The sequence below is a fragment of the Astyanax mexicanus genome, chromosome 22 (genome assembly GCF_023375975.1).
Source record: "Astyanax mexicanus isolate ESR-SI-001 chromosome 22, AstMex3_surface, whole genome shotgun sequence".
Taxonomy (NCBI): Eukaryota; Metazoa; Chordata; class Actinopteri; order Characiformes; family Acestrorhamphidae; genus Astyanax; species Astyanax mexicanus.
Window position 1 is genome coordinate 10172226 of NC_064429.1, and position 12858 is coordinate 10185083.

General features: G+C 38.1%; 1 protein-coding gene across 9 annotated transcripts in view; it reads right to left on the reverse strand.

The window, feature by feature from the left end:
* Positions 1–12858, reverse strand: part of acacb (acetyl-CoA carboxylase beta) — a 54955-nt gene that overhangs the window by 13234 nt on the left and 28863 nt on the right. For 6 of the 9 annotated variants that reach the window (XM_049470244.1, XM_049470241.1, XM_049470243.1 and 3 more), the window contains 20 exons: positions 12076–12176; positions 11888–11976; positions 11519–11643; positions 10997–11110; positions 10802–10915; positions 9911–10000; positions 9685–9803; positions 9029–9070; positions 7402–7425; positions 5123–5266; positions 4554–4650; positions 4340–4447; positions 4169–4225; positions 4003–4044; positions 3691–3906; positions 3291–3446; positions 2590–2793; positions 1910–2065; positions 1418–1540; positions 405–674 (listed from right to left, as the gene is read on the reverse strand). In XM_049470244.1, coding sequence (XP_049326201.1) covers positions 405–674; positions 1418–1540; positions 1910–2065; positions 2590–2793; positions 3291–3446; positions 3691–3906; positions 4003–4044; positions 4169–4225; positions 4340–4447; positions 4554–4650; positions 5123–5266; positions 7402–7425; positions 9029–9070; positions 9685–9803; positions 9911–10000; positions 10802–10915; positions 10997–11110; positions 11519–11643; positions 11888–11976; positions 12076–12176 — 2391 coding nt within the window. The remainder of the gene's footprint in view (positions 1–404; positions 675–1417; positions 1541–1909; positions 2066–2589; positions 2794–3290; positions 3447–3690; positions 3907–4002; positions 4045–4168; positions 4226–4339; positions 4448–4553; positions 4651–5122; positions 5267–7401; positions 7426–9028; positions 9071–9684; positions 9804–9910; positions 10001–10801; positions 10916–10996; positions 11111–11518; positions 11644–11887; positions 11977–12075; positions 12177–12858) is intronic. The other 3 variants (XM_049470246.1, XM_049470245.1, XM_049470247.1) reach the window with 3 other exon arrangements.

Consider the following 12858-nt stretch of genomic DNA (forward strand, 5'->3'; position numbering starts at 1 on the left):
ACCACACAAATATTAATATTAGACATTATTGAACAAATGTAAACCACTGCTTTTATGTAATTCATACCAAAAACAAACAGATGAATTCCGAAGAAATTATTGATTTTTACTTATTCAACATTATTCTATTACTATTTTTTATATAATTAATATTATACAGCAATGAAACTCAAATAGACAACACAGAACGTCTCATTAGAAGAGGAAAAGTATACATAAATACATTGAAGTTAAATGCGTAAAAGATTAAACAGATAAAACAGATTATTAACTGTAAACGCCCTAACAGTATGTGAAGTCCAACATTTTTCACTAAATAAGAAAATTAGTCATTTAGTCTAATTGAAAGTGAGCTACTTTTGATTTGTCTGCTGAAGTTTGGACAAGAAATATGGACACTATACCTTGTAGGGGTCGCTGGCGTCATGCCAGGCTACCTGGAACTTGTTCTGCACCTCCTCGGCCAGGCCGATGCGGGCGCCGCTGTTGGCGGAGATGTAAATGCGCGGGATGCCCTCGGCGCGGGACAGCTCCGAAGCTCGCAGGAACAGCTCGTCCTCCTGCGGCCCGAACGATCCGATTTTATATGTGATGTCGTTACAGATCACAATGATTTCCCGCCCCTCAGGATACTCCGGAGTCTTCATCTTCATCCGGAACGCCACCATCCCCATCTGAAAACACGTAGAAAATACTAATAAATAAAACTGTAAAAACATTGTAAAAACTCTATCAATCACAAAAATACCACAAAAACTTTATATATTTATATATTCAAACTGCATGCTTATGCTCACTTAAAAAAAAAAAAAAAAAAAAATCTGATGTTCCGATCAGGATCAGTTTTCCACTAGAACATCCTCATAAGTATGAAGAGTCTGAAGAGGAGTGGAATTAAGCAATTTATTAACACTTCTATCAATTTGTTGTGTCTCTTTCAATTAGTATTGTTCATCAATAACAAAAAGACATTTAAGATATGAAGCTAGATGTTCCAGATTTTATCCCAGCCACTTTTGTCATTCAGTGCCTGTATATAATGTTTATTAGAGTAGCCGAGTAGTTCTAGCAGAATTTAATATTGTGTTCAGTAAGGGAGAGAAGCAGGGAAATGTAAAGCTTAAGAAACAGAGAGATAGAAATTCTAGGAAATTGGAACTCATAGTCCATATTCATATAAATTATATTGTCTCACTCACTCATCTTGTATGAAAATATATCAATATTTCTTAAAAACTCGATTTATCACCTAGGCCTAGTGTTAAAGTGAATGGAACACAGCAGAAAATATGAGTGAAGTATTAGAGCTAAGAGAATGTATAATGATCAATGAATTAACAGAATTTGACTATAAAAAATCGGTGCTAATTTAATCTGAAGTGACCGCTACATATCTCCATTATGCAGTGTGTGGTACCTCGTTGTCTCCAGGCAGTCGGTTCAGCTGGACGAGTCTGCCCTGAGAATCCAGGACTAATTCACTGCACATCAGCACGTCTTTAGGGTAGCTGTCGTCCGCCCCCCACACCTTAAACAGAGCCTGCCAGCAAAACAAAAAGCAGTATGTTAGATATGCAGATTTAACACCAGTTAAACACACCTGTAGATGGTTTCTCTGGTCTGGATCACTTGATGAGTTTAACTTTGGTTTGGTTTGTTTGGCGTTTGGTTTGTTTTCACACAGGCACCTTGTATCCTCTGACTGGTTTGAGAATAGCATGTACATTTGTATAATGTGAATCTGGTAACGTTTAGCTCAAACCAGAGGAGTATATTAGATAGTTGGAGTTTGTTTGGAACCAGACCAAGAATATCGTTTCCTGCTGGTGTGAAAAAGCCCTAAAAGGCCCAAAAAGGATGTAAATACAACTAATTACGTAAAATGCAGTAAATATTAAAGGTTCTACACCTGACGGAAGAGCTCGGGGAAGTCGTAGACGTAGGTGGTCCCCAGAGTTTGGGCCTGGAAGCGCTTGGCCTGCAGCAGGTCTTTAGTGACGTAAGGAGTGTTAATGATCATCCCGTGAAGAGGACCGTGCTTCCCTGTGTATGACTGGAACATGATCTACAACACAACGAGGAAACACACACACACACATTACAGGTACATTAGAACACTTGTATTTATCATACAACTGTACTGACCATCTAACCATGTACGTTGTGCCCAGAACATTGCTACTACCCTGCCTGCATCAGCATCTTTAATGACCAATATATTAAATATTGCTATATATGCTTTATTATATACAGCATTGCTTCAAACATTATCCTCTCCAATATTCTAGTCTTGTACTTTTTAGAAGGAAAAATATGGTCTATAACTAGGCTTAATCAATGCACAGGAAACCAACTAAACGTTTACATTTTAAGACCCTGAGAATTTATTTTATGCCACACAAAATAAAGAGCACCCCTACTGTTGAATTGTCATTCATACTATTCTATGAAGCCAATTGTGGACAGACATAACTAGGCTTGTCTGATTTTTAGTTTATTACTATTTAACTGTATATTTAATTTACACCATGTATTGTCAATAAATAAAGTTGCTGGTGAAACACTGATCAGGGTGTGAGCAAGGGTTACCTGTCCAGTCGTGGAGTCCGTCACCTCTTTGTAGAGGCTGATGTCCAGGTAGTATCCGCTCTCGTTGGTGATGAAGAGGCGGATGGGGATGGTGTCTCCTGTGGGATTGAGCCGGATGCCCATCTTCAGCTCGGCCTGCAGAACACGTAGCTTCCACAGCCGCCGGCCGTAATGCATTATCATGGAGCGAACATTCTCCTCGATCTGAAAGCAGATAAAAAAACACAGCAGAACAACGTTAACATCTGACTAGCTATTGTTTCACTGCTACACTGATATGTTGTGCTGTATTTGGTTGGTTGATTAAATTTCTGTCTGCATTTGCAATAGTTTGGGAACCACTGCTCTAGAACACAGGCTTTAAGGACTTGCTGCTGAAAGATTTAGTGAAAATAGATCTTGATTTAGGACCTCATCACCCACCGTTTCACCAATCACGAGTGAGTGAAGCACATCCTTAAGGTCAACCTGACCTAAGATGATGACTGATCTCAACTGGTTTGTTTAGACTGCTCTAATCTTAAAACAGGGGACATATGTTTCCGTCTGATGCTGCCACACAATGCTGATTAAATATGCAGTTTTCATAACAACTCAGAGAAGAGGCCTTGAAGGCTATCTCTACCAAAGTAAACACAGAACATATGAAGTATGTATGTATACTACAGGGCAAAACTCCACCATATTCTTTCTCTGCTCACCTTGATGGGATCCATGATGACGGTGGGGACGAAGTTGAGGAAGATGTGGTTGCAGTCTGTACGAGTGGGAGTATTGCTGAAGGCCACCTCCAACTCGTCCAGAGCCTCCAACAGCAGGCGCTCGCCCTCGTTCTGCAGGTACTCGAATGAGGCCTCCTGCACATAAATTTTCAATAATAGTGATTATTAGATCAGTAATTATTACAGCTTTCTACTGAATTCCCACATTTCTGACTGGCTGCTGATGGAGGAGCAGCATGACCTACTGTACTCTCTCTCTCAGACTCCGGCTGCTGATGGAGAAACAGCATGACCTACTGTACTCACTCAGGCTGCTGATTGAGATTATTTACTGAATTATTTACTGAATTTGTATCAGTGTTTTCTGTGATGCGGGTACCTTGGTGACGAGGTCGGAGTGTCGGACGATGGCTCTGATGAAGAAGCGGTAATCTGTGACCTCAGCCCCCTCCTCCACGCGAGCGGCACCGAGGTACAGGTGCATTTTGTGGTTGGCACAGGGAACAGCCTTCAGGTCGAAGTTCCTCATGCGGTTCAGCTCCAGCTGGAAGGCCAGAGCTGGCTCCAGGTTCCGATAGATCCGATCCTCCTTAAACTACAGAGAAAAGAGAAAGAAAAGTGGTGGGATATGGTCAGATATGATCACTTCTGCACTGATATTTTTAATATTTAAGATGTTTTCTTTTATTACCTCATCTCTGGCTCGGAACGTGAAGAATTTAGGAAATTCCCTCTGTAAAAAAACAAAAAAACAAAAAACATATGCTTACATACTGATTTCTAATCTAGTCTGATATCTAGTCACATTTCTTTTACACAAATCTCTTATTTTAATATCAGACTTCATCAGCACTTACTTTCTGTGCCACCAGGAATGTGATTCTCCTGATTCCATACTCGTACAGCACAGCTTTCTGACAGAAACAATAAAAACAATGTAAAGCTAGCAGCGTAATTCACTAACACACAGCTTCAATTTGGCCAGATTAAATTGGTAGGGGTATAGAAGGAACCCAAAACCGACTTACTTTAGACTGAGAGAAGTCAGAGAACGCTGTGACCAGAGCATCGTCGTCCTCAGTGTCTGCGGTTTTGATGGAGACATTAATGATGTGAATAGGATTCTCCCTCATGTTCTGCAGAGAGGAGTGAACATATAACATATGATCAAATTGAGTCAGTATTTTATTAATAATCTAAGCTCTGTTACACTTAAACCACAGAGTGTCTAATCAGTCTTACCTTACTGCTCTCCTCATCATAGAGGCCTGAGGCTTCAGAGAACAGCGCACTTTCACACAGCGGCTCAGCAAAGCAGGAAATCACCTCATCAAAACACCTGTAAACATTGTAAAACAGATTGTAAAACATTGTGTTATAATTGACTCCATTTCTAACTACATTACTATAATATATATTGAGCTACACATACAGAACTAGTTTGCAACACATGTGTAACACATGTGTAATGCAGCAACATGCCAGATGTCAAAGCATGGAGTTGTAGAGGTTCCTAATGATCCTTCTGTGAAAATCCATCCGATAATAACTCCAATATTCTCACATAGGAGAGTTGATTGAGCGTCTAATAGCATCCCACACATTTTTGAATAACCAGGGATAGATCTGGAGATGCAGCTGGAAATGGTTTAGTATCTGTAGTGTCTTGCAAGCTCTTGAGATTTCAGCAGTATGTGGACAAGCATTGTCTTGTGGGACTTGTCACTGAAGATTACTAGATTTCTAAATGTAAAAATAGCTTGATGAACTTAAAATATGCATTACCATAATGCCAGCTTAAAAGATCTCACCTCTTAAAGTCCTCAAAACACTGGAAGGCCACCATGGCTCCCATCCTTTGACATGGAGGAGACAGCGCTCCCTCCATGAAGAGCTCGCTGCCCTGCCGTCGCATTGTCTCGAACTGCTCAGAGCTGCCCACCGCCACTGACAACCTGAAAAACGTATGTGATTAAAGGAATTATTCAGGATATCAGTAATCAGAAACCAGAGCATATTTATTCGCTCTACAGCACAAGCCATCTCCACACATCCTCAATGCTTTGATTTCTATATGTTAGTGATCCACTGGAAATTGAGGGGTTAATTCCCATTTATTTTGGAACTCCAGATCTAAATTACTTTTGGTAACATTGTGCGTATTATCAACAATTAAATGCAGCATGCAGTTCACTAACATTATAGTAGATTAGACTATCTAAGGTATAATCTTGTACAATTAATTGATAATCCTATAAGATCTAAAAAGTCATAGATAGCTAGCTGTAACTAAATGTTATGAGCACAGGTGCATTACCTATAACTCTTCTAATAAAATAGATACTTTAGATACTGAACATGTACAAGAAGCCCTTTCTTAGATTAGCTTAGATGCTAAACCTACATTTGTGGCTTTATTTCATATTAAAGCATTTTAGAGCATATTAAACTCTAATAGAAATGCCCTAAACTGAATGAATAGCTTGTAGTGTCTCTAACACAAAGTTAGCATAGCTATAACCAAATAGAAATAAGAAGCTAGATAGCTAGGTTAGCAAATTTAATTTTGAATCAAAGCTTTATAAAACAACTAGCTAATTCTGAAATAAAGAGTTGATATTTGGTATGTTTAGAACATGGAACTCTAATCTTTTATTGTTTTACTAAAAATTAAGCTACTAAATTCATATGTTTCAGTCAGAAAAAAATATGTTATACGCTAAATATATACAGAAACCCTTTCACTGCATTTATGACTTTTTATATTTAAGCATTTTAGAGCATGTTGAAATGCACTGAGCTGATTTTGAGGAAAAATAACTGCTAGTTAGCATAGATGCTAACAGCTCAGTAACACAAACTAGCTATAACTAAAAAATAATAGCTATCTAGGTTAGCTACTTCAACTTTGAAACATTTTAAGTGTGCAAAAAATGACTATTTGTGAACTTAACATTTAGTATGTTAAAAGGAATAGGACCTAATGACTTTAGGAATAAGTCTGTATGTTTCAGTGAAAATAATTAGCTTAATTGTTAAAACTAGCTAAATTTGCAGGTTTAAAAAGTCAAACATTCACATTAAAGCATTTTAGATAATTTTACACTCTAACAGAAATGCCCTAAACTGAATCTGTAGCTTCCAGTATATCTAGTTACCTCTCAAAAATACAAATTAAAATATAAAATATCCCTAACTTGCTAGCATAGATGCTAACAGCTCACTAACACTAGCTAGCTAGCTATAACTGAATAGAAATAGTTAGCGTTAGCTAGACTAGATAGTTTAACATTGAAACATTCAAGTGTCTAAATGTCTAAAACTACTAGCTATTTTTTAAGTAAAGAGTTGATATTTAGTATGTTCTCCTAAAAAATATATAAAGTTAGAGGAGAAATAGCTAAACAGCTAGTTAGCATAGATGCTAACAGCTTAGTAACAGTAGCTAGCTAGCTGTTACTCTTAGCATAGCTAACTAGCTAAGCAGCTAACTGTAAAAACAATTTTCTTATGTTATGAATGTTAGAATTTGCTTTTAAATAGCTAAAACCTAATAAATATGTGTCCCTTGTGTATATTTGATTTAATATTAATTATTTTATCTTATTTTATCTATATTTGCGAGACAACAGACAGAGTTAGTAAAAGCATAGCATCAAAAGTGCTGTGATTGCAATGATGTGTCAAATTCTGAAATACTATATTAAAATTAAACAAGGAAATACATTTGGACATATAAATTTAACTTTTAATTACTATTAGGTGTACATTTAGATAGGGTCCTCCTCAACAAACATCAAGATCCCCATGTTAAACTGGGAGCTCAGTAAAGAACTGATACTAAACATTGGAGGTTTTTAAAACATATTAAATTAATTACCTAAAACCCCAAAATTACAATAATTATAAAGAACATTACTTTGCTCAGCCCATACAGTCCCAACATGACCAGCACTGATCATGTTAGAGCTGCTGAGACTGAACTGTTGAGACCCCAGTGCACCCAGCATGCATTGCTACACACACAGGCCAGGTGAGAACAGAGCACAGCGGCAGCTGATTGGTTGGCAGGGAGGAGCTCGTACTCTACCTGTTCAAGGTGGGACTGCTCCCTCTGTAACGAGAGCATTCACAGGTCAGTGTTAGTGAGCGGCCGTCAGCCTCTAAACTCTAACAGCTACGAGATTTAGGAGAGTTACAGGAGTAGAGCACACTCAGACTGTGGAAGTGAAGAACGTTAATCAGAATCGACCAAAGAGAAGGAAGATCTGATCTCTACATGTTACTGGGTTAAAGTAAAGAGTTAAACAAACCCTAAAAAAGATAAATAACACTTCAGATAAAAGTTCCTACTGACGAACCTGTCTCTTATCTGCATTAAAAGATAGGTGTAAACACCTCCAAGGCGTATGATCAGATTTTGATCAGATTACTCAAACCACATACAGAGATGGTCAGAGATCTAGTTAGGAATTACAAGAGTAATATATTGTACCTATAATGCTACAGTTTTGGCACAACACCACTTATTTTTCCTTTTCTACTGTTTACTGGATGATGATAGACTGCCACAACTTTGTGTAATTAGTCTGAAAATCCGAACAGTCTAGAAAAGTGCTTTCAAAGTCATTGTAGGTGTAAATTAGCCTTAAATAGATCACTAGATAAATTTTTCCCCCATCTTCTGTAGAAAGATTCATGCTCTTTTTTTATCAGAACACTGGAGTTGTTCAGTAATCTGATCTGATTAAACGCTGCTTAGATATTTCTGCTTCTACAGTCTGTTTTTATTCATGCACAGACTGAGAAGTTGCAGTATACTCCGGTTAAGAGTATACATGCACTAAGAAATACCATTACTAAGCTAAAAAAAAACAAAAAAAAGAAATCAGAATTTGCTGTTTACATACTGTCTACGTGAATAATTAGGTATTTATAGGTGTGTGTAAATGCACTCACTGATGACTTTAGCTACATTTCCATTCAAACAAATAATAATATACATAGTTGAGCTCCAATGCTAAAAATAAAGAACCTATAGTCTGAATATCCCTAGGAGGATGCAAATGCGTAAACTTTTAAGGGAATCTTTTTATAAATCATGTTAATCTCAGGTCTGGATAGCCATGGTTCTAAAAGCCAAGGTTCAGCTTCAGTAGGAACTTCTAACCAAAGTGTCAGTGAAAAAGTTAACAAACTCTTGAAAGCCAGGAAGAAAACCACTCTACAGTAATCAGTAATCATCTCTAACTCTGAGAATGTGATTCGCTGTGATTCACCAAGCTGCTGAAACTCAACATGGAAGCCATGAGATCATAAGAAGAGAGGAAAGCTCATGTGATTTAATAAAGCTGTATGTAAAAAAACGAGTCCTCATTATTGCTGTGTGGGTAATGCTTTGTTCCTGCTGGCTTTGCAAATCGATAAATCACTTGAATCACACCAGTGGAGCTCCGTCCGCACTCAGCGCACCCCGCCAGCCTCGTACAGCCATCGTGAAAGTGAGGAAAAGAGTGAAACCAGGTGGGAGAGGGGTGAACATTTCAGGATGGATATACAAGGCCTCCCAAACTGCCCAGTGCAGCTTTAGTAACACAGCCACCAAAACCACAGGCCTACTAGCTGTGTTAGCAAGGTGAGAGCTGTAATGGTGCACACCCCTGCACTGCAACACAGGTTACACGGTTCATTAGTTTAAGAAATGAAGAGGCCATTACGTTGGTTTGGGCTCGGAGTTGCTCACTCTGGTGTACGGCTCTCTTTTATAGGGAAAAATACACAACACAGAAAGTCAAACGTGGACAATTAATAGGAAAACAAATAAAGCAAAGTAACGTCATTGGTCGCTAAACCCAGAGGCATTCAAATGGACAAAACGTTGAGATCTGATTTGTAGAAGCCTTATTATGCTAAGATTGAATTTCCGCCATCACCAATCTTAGTTGGGCTCTCAACTTTCTCTAAAAACTTCTCCAGATCTTCATTAGTTTGGTAAATGGATGTGGTTTGGAACGTGGTGTGACTTTAGTCTATTAACTCAAATAATGTTTTTTTTACTTTTAAATGTATGCCAAAAAAAATTTGGTCAAGCTGTAATGGCAATCACAAAACATCACAGAACACTAACATGGAAATAAATGGCAAACTAAAAATTGAGGCTAAATAAGCTAATAAGTAATAGGTAGGTAGCCACCTAACATTAGCCTAAAAAACTAAAGATCCTAAAGTGTAATTGAGGTAAGAGGATGTAAATGTGTATATTTTCAGAAGACCCTTTTAGGAATCATGTTAATCTCAGTTGTGTGTAGACAGTTCAGGTGTAAAGCCTGGTGTAAAGGTGTAGGATGGATGTTTGGGTGGTGTTATTTCCAACCTGTTGGGATGAGATGAAGGCAGCATGAACTGGAAGTGCACAGCACATGTCCCGTCCTGCAGCTGGTGGTGCTGGAGGCTGTTCAGCTCGTAAGCTATATAACCCCTCCGTACGTACACCTGAACAGGTACAAACACTGTAACACACACCTCCCTGACACGCATTAAACCTCCTTAAAAACACGTAAAAATATAGAAATATTACACAACAGATCTATCCACTGTACCTCTAGAGCAGCCATGCACACCACCCGGTTACTGTGGTAGAAGAAACTGGGCAGAACGTCAAAGATGGAGGTTTCAGACATAATGAGTTTCTGTGCAGGAGAAAAATATTCAACAGGAGTTTAAAAAAGTAACTCTACAGACCCATTTAAGCTACTTTAGCTTTATTTAGAATTTATGGTCTGAGATAACTGACTGTGGAGCATTATGAATTTGCAGTGTGTGTAGTTTTAGAATATGGCAGATATAATTGTGGAGAAATTTAAATCCAGTATGAATCTGCAGTGTGTTAGTATTTACAGTCCGTAATTGTGTGTCAGTAATTTACAGCCTTTGAAATTGACTATTTTAATCCATGAAAGAGTGATTTTAATCCATTATGAATTTGCAGTCTGATTAGTATTTATAATTTGGAACTAATACTTTGAATAGTGATTTTAATCCAGTACGAATCTGCATTGTGTGCCATTTTCAATCTGACAGCAAATGTGTAGTGATTTCAATCCAGTATGAATCTGCAGTGTGTTAGTATTTACACTTCAGCAGCAATCCAGTGTGAATCTGCAGTGTGTTAGTATTTACACTTCAGCAGCAATCCAGTGTGAATCTGCAGCCTATATACTTTTTTTTTTTTTTTTGGTAAGTCTGATAGTAAAAAATGTACAGTTATTTTAATCCAGTATGAATCTGGGTGTTTTTAATACAATATGATTCTGGGTGTTTTTAATCCAGCATGAATTTGCAGTGTGTGTAGATATCTTACAAAGCACATAATTCACTTTTAGCACAAAGCTGGAATATTTAGATGCTCCAGAGATCCCTGTTTAGTTGGATCGGGTCATAAAGAACCCGTCCAGCCTGGGACAGGATTCAGTGTCTGGTACTGGTCTCACCTTCAGGTTATCGGGGCAGAACTGGTGGCAGTACATGTCTATAGCGGAGAGGAAGATGGACTCCACCTGGTTGTGTCTGACCTCGTAGGAGGGCAGGTGAGACGCGATCAGAGCCTGTAAAACAAAGATCAGACCTTTTAACATGCTGATCAGGAGATTAAACACACAGGTAGATCAGACCGGGTCAGAACTCACCTGTCTGGAGCACAGAGCCACCTTTGAGTTCTCCATCTTACTGAGCTGAGTGAACTCATTCAGAATCACCATCACGTCGTCCGGCAGAGTCGGGTCCCGCCCACACAGCTGGTCCTGCCAATCAGAGCACAGCGTGTGACTTCAGCTTACATTCAGGCTTTGTTAGGGGTGGGCGATATGGCTTAAAAATAATATCAAAATATTTCAGGTTATTTACTCGATTACTATATTATATACTATATTATACAGCAGCAAAATTACAAGTTAAAAAGGTACGTTTTTTTACGTTTTAAAAATCATACTGCTATTGTCAAAATTTACACATTACACAATTCGTTTAGTCTATTAGACTACTACACCAAAATAAAAACATTTTTAGATTTTACTGCATTTGTTACCCTGTATAAATTAGTATTTCCAAAAAAATGTATAAATGTGTATGATTTTTTTTTATATTCAGAAAAAAACATGTCTATATATCACAACACCAAACAGGCAACTCAAAGAAGATCAAAGACTCACTATGAGCAGAGCGATGAGCATGTTCTTCTTGGAGACCTGGGCGTGGGAGAAGATGTACTCCAGCACGGGGGTCATATCTGGCTTATACTGCTCCCTCAGGTTTATCACACACTTATCATAGGTGGCTAAAAGAGAAAGAGAGAGAGACAGAGAGAGAGAGAGAGAGAGAGAGAGAGACAGAGAGCAAGAGAGAGAGAGAGAGAGAGAGAGCAAAACTGAAAACCTTGTACTTTAATACGAGTCTCATCTGGTGCACCTGTGCTTTATCACACTCATTATAAGTTTACTCAGTTTACCAGCTCTTCATAAACTTAAAACACAACTGTTATGTGTGTTTGTGTGTGTGAGAGTATAGTGAGTGTGTGTTACCTTGCTGGAACTGTCTCTCCACCTGCAGGTAGCGCTTCAGCAGATCCAGCACTACTGTCTTCATGTAGCCTCGAATACCACTGCGATACCTATACACACGCACACACAACAAGTTATTCTCCACTGTATCTCACTAATCATAAGATAAGAACTGATAGCTCCAGTTTTCCCAGCAGTGGAGCTCTTACCTCTGCACCAGCTGAACGATGCTCTGAGTGTTCATGAAGAAAACCTCACGGTCTGCTTTTCTCTGCAGAGTGGCCGCATGACTGTCCAGGATATTCGCTATCTACAGACAGGAAACAACAACTCACTGTTTGGGAGGAGCTTCACCTAAGTTTCACAGTGCAGTTTACAGCAAGCCAGACCTGGAGTATCACTAAAAGAGACAGAATGGCTTTGCGATACTGTGAAAAACAAAATCACAATATTCTTCAAACATTCACAATTCTCCATTTATGATTTTTAGTTCTTACATAACATCATTTTTTAAATGTATAAACAGACAGCACAATTTAAAGTGATGCTGATTACTATTTGTAAAAAAAATGTTTTAAATGAATTGTAAAGAAAACAATAGCTTGCCTTACACGCGGCTTTTAAATGAATGGTATTGTATTTCAAGTTAAATATACTGAAAAGTGTTATATACAAGAGTTCCTTAAAGGTTTCTGATAGAAGCAAATGTCTATTTACTGGGAGTCACTCTGCAGATTCTATAAACAAAGAACTGCAATCTCAATTTTCTCATTTTAAAATTCACATCAAAACTGTAATTTGATTAATAAAATCAAATTAAAATATGATTAACTTTCCAGCCCAAAGAGACGCTATTCAAGAGACATTAATAATGAGGAGATCAGCCACTTGCTGCAGTATGAATGAATGTTCATGTAATGCTAATTTTAAGGTGTCAATTCAATAATAAAGTCCCACCTCACTGTGGAGATGTGCGCAGGTGAAGCAGCCAA